The 8,552-nt window shown below is 38.3% G+C and overlaps 1 protein-coding gene across 1 annotated transcript; it reads right to left on the bottom strand.

The window, feature by feature from the left end:
• Window positions 1–1,683: 1,683 nt before the first annotated feature.
• Window positions 1,684–6,495, bottom strand: LOC144527115 (uncharacterized). The gene is made up of 6 exons (XM_078265005.1): window positions 6,220–6,495; window positions 5,241–5,342; window positions 4,923–5,150; window positions 3,569–3,711; window positions 2,849–2,949; window positions 1,684–2,425 (listed from the first exon to the last, which is right to left on the bottom strand). Exons 1-6 carry the CDS (start codon window positions 6,353–6,355, stop codon window positions 2,281–2,283), a joined length of 855 nt encoding a protein of 284 aa, XP_078121131.1. The 5' UTR covers window positions 6,356–6,495; the 3' UTR covers window positions 1,684–2,280.
• Window positions 6,496–8,552: the final 2,057 nt, after the last annotated feature.

Below are 8,552 nucleotides of genomic sequence, written 5' to 3'. Positions count from 1 at the left end.
CTTTTGATACCGTCGAGCATCATTTTCTCTATCATTCACTTAAGAAGTTTGGCTTTGGGGATTTCTTTTGTAATGCGATCAAAACTCTCTACAATAACGCAAATTGCTCCCTTAAACTTAAAAATGGATCCTCGCCCAGATTTGAAATCAAACGTGGAATTCGGCATGGATGCCCTATATCTCCCTACCTTTTTTTGCTTGCAGCCCAACTTTTATGTGAACACATTAAATGTAGTCAATTGCTTGGTATTTCCATCGCTGATGAGACAATTACTTTAAGTCAACTGGCAGATGACACAACACTGTTTTTAAAAGACAGCTCCCAGGTTCCTCCAGCAATTTCTATAATAGAAGTTTTCAGTAAAGCTTCTGGTCTCCGTTTCAATCTTAAAAAATGTGAATTACTAGCACTTAAGGATTGTGATATTGATATGATCTCTAATATTCCTGTGAAGAATAGTATTCATTATTTAGGGCTTGTTATTGATAAAAAAATGAACTCCAAAGATGCAAGAATAATGTCATTCCCATTGTTGAAAAAACAAGGAAGAAATTTAACCTTTGGCTTTTGCATGACTTATCATTAAAAGGCAGGATTCTCCTCTCGAAGGCTGAAGGAATATCAAGATTAACATACGCTGCACTGTCTTTATATGTAGATCAACAAATGTGTAAAACTATAGACAAAGTTCTATATGATTTTGTGTGGAAAAACCGCACTCACTATCTGAGAAAGTCTGTTTTAATGAATGAGTACAGTAAAGGTGGCCTCAGTTTCCTGGACTTTAATACCTTAAATAACACTTTCAAAATTAATTGGATTAAACGTTACTTAAAATGTCCAACTTCCTTGTGGAATTTTATTCCCCATTATGTCTTTTCCTCAGTTTTTATTGGTATGTACCTATACTATTGACAAAATTCCTCTTAAACTTTCGTCATTTCATAAACAAATGCTGCTGGCTTGGTCTTTGATCTACAAGCATAATTTCTCTCCTCATAGGTTTTATATTTGGAACAACAGATATATTTTGTATAAAAACAAATCCATTTTCTTTCAGCAGTGGGTTGACAACAACATATTGCTTCTAAGCCAATTACTCAACCAGCGTGGTCAGCTTTATAATTATGTTGAGTTTATTCATCACTACGACATCCCTGTCTCTCCGAAGGAGTTCTCTATTGTTTTTGATGCAATACCTTCAGCTGTCGTTGCACTCTTTAAAGGTTTTAATGGAGTTGGTGATCACCCTATACTGTTAAATGTGAAAGAAACAATTGTTGGTAATATTTGTTTTTCATTTAACATTTGTACTTCAACTCTTTCAGCAAGACGTTAAGAGTACACCTGCTGCTTTATCGTACTGGTCTTCATATGTTGAGATTTGTTGGGAAAAGGTTTGGCTATTGCCACACAAGTTCTTCTTAACCATCAAAGTTAAAGAGATCTCTTTCAAAATGCTCCACAGATTTTACCCAACTAACCATTATCTGCAGAAAATGAAAAAAGACATTGATATCAGCTGTACTTTTTGTGGAGAACTAAATGAAACACTGGTACGTCTATTTTGGTCTTGCATTTATACCGAGACACTTTGGAGCAGATTATCACATTTCATTGCTGTTCACATTTACCCTCAATTCACATTACTTTGGGAAAATGTATTGTTTGGATTCACTCAATATGATAGAAAGCTTTATTCTGAGTATTATGTGATACATTTGATAATTATTTTAACCACATTTTATTTACATAAGTCAAAGTTTTTGAAAAAGAAGCCAAGCTTTTTGGAGCTGACTGCCAATATTAAACAATACATTTTTTCCATTCCCACCTGTACAAACAAAAAAGCTCTTAGATCATATGACCTTTGTAAGCTTTACAAAATATTTGTATGAATTGTTTTGCTTTGTTTTGATTTTGTTTTCCTTTAGTAACCCCCTGGCTCGTCTAGAACATAGACTGTTAAGATGTACAGAAGACGTTCCTTCCTACTGTATGTCCACATTCTTCAATAAAGTTTAAAAAAAAAAAAAAAAAAAATCTAAACTAGGCTGCGCGGTGCAGGGAACAACTCTGATTGGCTCATGGAGGCACGTGATCAGAGAGTGGTTTAGTTTTAGTTTAGTGGAAAAAAAAACCTTTGATACAGAGCATTCTATGAACGGAATGAAGCATTTTAAATATCGCTCGATCACGTGAATTTGATCGTGGGAAGCCAAAATCGTGATCGTGATTAAAGTTTGATTAATTGTGCAGCCCTAGGATTGGATGCTGATTTATAGAAGCGATGTCATCTCACAAATCCAGAATTTTTCAGAGTTACACAGGTCATCATTCCAGCTGTTAAATAAATGGTTGGATATTTCTGCACAGTCTTCGTCTCTCAACATATGCCCATTTGGTTCAGAAAGAATCCAGTAGCTGAAAACAAAAACAAAAAATTAACTTTTTTTTAATTAAGCATTTTATAGACAGCAAATTAAATTTCAACCCAACATCGACTCAAAATGTTTCCTTCAATTAAAAAAATAAAAATGTAAGGTCTAATCATGTGCGTGATTTGAGTAAGAGAAGCTATATGTCTTATGGGCTGTATCAGTAAAATATCCATTTCAATTTTATGATTAACTCTTGAGATGCATCGTCTCGTTTTCAAGGGGATCCTAAAATGTTGTAATGGTTAGAGAGGTTGGTGGGTTAATAATACACAAGTGAACACAATATTTAACTGTTTTTAATTGTTAAACTACCATAATTTTGGAAGGAAGCTGAATAAAATGAGTGAATTGGAAAGTGGGCGTCAACAGTGCACCGTGACAACAGAAAAGTTAATAATGTGTGAACCTTTGGCTCAGCAGAGTCCCATCCACCCATTTCCATCTCCCCTCTGTCTCTCTATCAGTCAGTCCAATCCATCGGGGCTTTGGGAACCGTCTCATGAATTCCTTATTGACACAGAGGAGAAACAGAGAAAAAGACATCAACATAACTATAGTGTATATCAACTTCAACTTCCGGGATTGCTCCGTTGCCGCCGGAAATTCTGCCGGATGTCCCTCATTTCGGCAGGATGTCCATCACCTTTCGCTTTCTTTGTGTTGGCATTCTAAACTCCGGTGGATTTGTGAGGACTATGGTTAACTGCTCCTCAGATCTCTGCAGGGTAAATCCAGACAGCTAGCTAGACTATCTGTCCAATCTGAGTTTTCTGTTGCACGACTAAGGGACTTAGCGCCGCCCATGACAATTGTGATTGGTTTAAAGAAATGCCAATAAACCAGAGCGTTTTTCTCCCATCCCGGAATGTTGTGTGGACTAGCCAGACCTTCCTCTGCAGCACTGTGGAGGAAGGTCTGGCAATGCAGGACAACATAACATAACATCATTCGTTTTTGTTTTGTTTTTATCTTTCTCTCACTACATCTCTTAAACACAGATTCACACACAATCTCGCTCTCATGCGCCACACACACACACACACACACACACACACACACACACACACACACACACACACACACACACACACACACACACACACACACACACACACACACAGGTTACCTGTTCTTCTCTGCTGTTGATAATCACCAGGTCTGCACCTTTTTGCACACAGTCATCTCTGCTTCCTTGCCAGGATTTCTTGGTAGAAGAAACGTGATAGAAACTACCGCTGAAATACACCCATCCTTGTTTGTTATACTGATCTGTTTCAAAATAGAAGAAAATCTTGGTTGGTTTGGATTGAAATGTTCTATAGAGTGTAGCAGACAGGTTATAAGTGTGTTAGAGCAGACTCTACAATAAAGTTGCCTCGGCCGATAAATGCTACAGTACCCATGAGCCTCGACGGCTAAATGCTACAGTACCCATGATCCACAGCCACTGCTGCCATGGAGAAGAAGCCAGTCAGAGGCACAATTCAAAACAAATTCAAAAGGCTTTGTTGTTGAATTTGTGAAAACTCAGCACCAAAGTTGCTGAATTAAAAACCTTACCTTGAATCCAAAATGGAAATAATTAAGCTGCACTTTCAGTTTTCTCTACACGGAAATCTTTAGCTTTTATCTGCTGTTAGCGGCACACGCCACTGAATTTCTAAGCTCTGTAATTGGATTATTTCTGTCTTTAATTTGATTTTACACATCAAAGTCTGTTGACAGGTCTTGGTGAGTAGCCAATTGCATATGAAAATAGGTGTATACGTTTTTATTCTCGCTCCAGATGGAGCTGCATGAAATTTGATAAATTGCCTCATGTGACGTCACTTGAGTCAGAGTCGGTTGGTTCTGAAGACTACAAGTTTAAAAGTGAAAGAATCTGGGGGGTGTGAAGTTAGAAAGAAGTGAGCTCTCTCTGTAGCTCAAATATAGACTGTATTTAAAGATGGACAGAACGACACGTATCCACTTCTTCTGGCTGTACAAAAATGAAACCAAAATATCCAGGATACGGGCGCTGCCATCTTGTAAATTTGGAGCCAGGGTCTGTGCGTTGGTGGTTGGGCGGTGGAGCTGTAGTATCTAAGTCCTGCCCATAGACACGCCTGACCAATCATGAGATAAAATACAAACTTAGCAGAAAAATGAAAACTTGAACTAACATGATAACAACTACCTAAAATGACAGAAACCGTCTTGTATTTGTATTTTTCAGTTAGGCCTATGTCCCATCCGCTAACATGGAGGGGGCAGGGTTTATGACCTACACTACGGCCAGCAAACAGGGGGGGGGATACAGATGTTTTGGCTTCACTTATATCTGCCACTGAGCTTAACTGTGCTGACATAACACACCTGAAACACTGACTGAACTGTTGACGGTTGAGTTGCTTAATCATGCAGAAGACTGATTAGGTGATGATTAAGTTACTAAGTTAGGCCTGCTAGATTAAAAAACAAATAATAATAATAGTTACCTTGAAGCTTTTTACGGAAATCAATTATCTCATTGGCCATGTCTTCAACTCTTTTTTGGAACTGGTCTCTTTCTTGAGTCAGGTTGGTGAAACTGGTCTGTAACTGGTCTCTTCCTTTAGTCAGGTTGGTGAAACTGGTCTGTAACTGGTCTCTTTCTTGAGTCAGGTTGGTGAAACTGTTGTGTAACAGGACCATCTTCATTTCCCATTCAGAGTTGCCTTTGATGACTGTGTGAAACATAACCAATGAAATAAAGAAACACTATCAACCTGCACCACCTGCTTAGTGTTTAATCAACACGCTAACATAGTACTCACATAGGCAAACCAAAGTTATGAGTCCAGTCAGAAGGAGAAGACACAACACACCCAGACACACTGCAGCAGCTCTGCAGGAACTCTTCTTCACATCTTCAGCAACTGAAGGGACAAGTCAGTATTTGTCATATGTTCGTTCCGCAATTCCCATTACTTTGCCATTCCCATATCAGCCTCAGCTGTACTTTGTGTTTAATGCTAAATAGCAGGTGTTGGCATGCTACTACATTAGACTAAGAAGTATGGGAAGCATTATACCTTAGCAACTCACACTGTTATGTCATTTTAAGCATATTTGCATGCTGACTATAGCATTTAGCACAAAGCACTGCTACACAGATTTTTCACAGTAGACATTTTATGTCACAGAAAGGGCGTAATTTACCAGTTGTGGGAGACACAAATAATTGTACTTATAAATAGGATATGTGTAGTTGTAGAACTCAAGTAAGTAGGCTGGCAAGGCTATTTTGTTCACTTTAAACATCTGAAGTGATTATTTCTCAAATACAAATAATGCTGAACTGAGAACTGAACCCCCTAGCAAGCAAGCTAGCCAAACAGCCACTTAATTAGTAAAATTGAACAACTTCATTTTTTCATTTACACACTCATGTCACAGCGTAGAAAAGCACTGCACTCTCGCCAGACGAGTGACAACTTTGTTCGGCTCATTTTCTGTATGAGCCGATACAGTATTCAAAATTAGCACCATTTAGTGGCTGGTAGATTTGCTTAACTCATCAGCCCAAAAAAACATGGTAATCTATTGAGTGGCTGGTAAAAATTGAACATTTACTAGCCATTTGGCTGGTGGATGAAAATGTTAATTTTGAACCCTAACCCTGCAGCAAACCAGACTCTTCTTCTCCACTCTCTTGACCCTCCACATTACTGTTCCATGATGTTTGTTTTAGAAAATATGATCTTTTCTGTATTTGTGTATAAAGAATGTCCACAAATTCCACACGTTCCTTACCTGAGAGTGCAGGTCCAGTTCTGTTTGACTTCAGACTTTCATAAATATTTTCCGAACTTTTTGCCAAACTCTTCCTTTTGCCAGAATAACCAAATGGTCCCTCTTCATTGACATAGATATCCATCTGTTGATCCATGATGTTCAGCTGTATTGTCTGTAGAGTTTGGTCCTCAATGTCCCAACGTCTTGAGAGTGAGTGTGCCAAAAGTGATGACAAATGACAAATTATCGCTCTGAACTGTACTCAGACGAAGTAACACAAATAGTAACACAGATGGCAACATATTCACGCACGTGATTCTCTGCTTAACAGGAAACTGAGGGCTTGCGGGATGAACTATTTTAGGTGACCACTTTTACCTGTTTGGCCTTGCAGCTGCATGATGGTGATTTCCATTCAGTTTCGAGATATGTTGCAAAATATCTTCAACCATCACTGCTAAGAATGGATGGATGGATGGATAGAGAGAAGGAATTCTTCCTCGCCACTCTCACACCAAATGTTTGATCTTGTGGGAATTGTTGGGTCTTTGTAAATTATAGAGTGTGGTCTAGACCTACTCTATCTGTAAAGTGTCCTGAGATAAATTATGTTATGATTTGACACTATAAATAAAATTAAAGGTGCACTATGAGTTCCTACATGGTCACTTCTGTTGACGTTCCAAGTAAATTTCAAACAAAACAGAGCAAGCTTGCCCCTCCCCCCATGTTTCCGTAACTGTCATGACTAACTGACTATGGCCCTGTTTACACGTACATGGTTATTTTGAAAAACTGAGACATTTCCCTTCGTTTGCGCTGTTCGTTTACACGCAAACGGAGAATTCAACTCTGAAAACGAGTCTTTCTAAAAACCTCCGGCCAGAGTGGAGATTTTGGAAAACTTTGTTTGCACGTTTGCATGTAAACTGAGACAAACGGAGGTTTAGGCAGCCGAGGAAGTGAGAAAGAGAAGAGAGAGGAAGAAATAAACAAACACTTTTCTGAAAACTGACAGCTGTGCATGATGTTATTTTTGAAAACGGAGAGGTTGAAATGTCTGTTTATGAAAATAGCCGGCCACGTGTAAACATAGCATAACTGTCACTAACCTCCACCCCCTCCCCCAACCATCTTGTCGGTGATTGGCTGGAGTGGTTTGTTGTATTTTGGTGCCTATCCTGTGCCCCTAGTTTTTGTTTGAAGTTTACGACCCCGGGCTTTTTCACAGTCTATTCAGGGGGCGGGCAGCTAGTGGATCAAGGAGAGATGCCTACGATTTGAGACAAAAATGAAATCGCGGTGAAACCATGCAGGAACTCATTGTGCACCTTTAAACTGAAAATTGAAGTTTAGTCTTTGTTCTTTTATTTTCATTTATATGGATTTACTATTTTATTAAAAAAAAAAAAAGATTTAATTCTTTTTCTGTGTTTTTTTAATTGAAACAGAAAATGATTGACAACTAATTAGTTGTATTTGAAATTGTTATTTGAAAATGTTTTTCTATAAAACCTGGGGAACCTTGGTAAGCCTTTTAGGCTTTTGGCCTCCCTTGCATTTTATGTTATTAATATTGCTCTGTTAATGTTCTTTTTTATGTGCTGTGTTAGATAAAAGATAGCTAGATCGATAGATAGATTCCACACTTTAAGGAAGTTGAGCAAGTTGTCTTGTAAAAATGTATGACCACATGCAGTTTTTGTTCTGATTTACTGAAAGACAGAAACAAGACACTATCCCTAGCCGTGTAGATGGTGTATTATCCAACGATAGATACTGATTTTACACTACCACAATTTTAAGTAGTTAGACATACAGTAAATAAGAGTTGAACAAGGGTGAGATGAAAAAAAAAAAGAAAAGATTATTAGTCTTATTTATATTTATTTAATTATTCCAGTACTATCGAACATGTATTTTATCACTTTTAGCACACCCTTAGGGTGTCATAAAGTAATCTCGTTGTGCTACACAATAAAGTGTTTGAACTTGAGATAAATCATGGGGTGTTATGGTGGCTTAGTGCCTTGCATTGTCACCTCATGAAATAATGCTGCGTCATGGCCCAGTGATTTCTTCTATTTTCTTCCCTTTAATGAAACCCACATGACTCCGTGACCTCCTGTTACTTCCCTGTTCACTAGGGCTATGGTTAAACAAATGCTAAAATAGTGTGGGACTGGTCCGAGCAGAACGGAGTGCACCTGAGTTGGAATAGGTGAAGTGAGAAAACAGCATGTCTGTATATGCCAAGCCAGCCCTCACCAAGAAAGTTAGGTTTCAGACAGGTGTGAAGGTGGACAGAAACTCAGACGCATGTGATGACATCGATAATGTGAGTGTGGCCA

The sequence above is a fragment of the Sander vitreus genome, chromosome 2 (assembly GCF_031162955.1).
Source record: "Sander vitreus isolate 19-12246 chromosome 2, sanVit1, whole genome shotgun sequence".
Classification (NCBI taxonomy): domain Eukaryota; kingdom Metazoa; phylum Chordata; class Actinopteri; order Perciformes; family Percidae; genus Sander; species Sander vitreus.
Note: the sequence above shows the minus strand (reverse complement) of the source record. Positions and strands in the feature narration are given on the sequence as shown.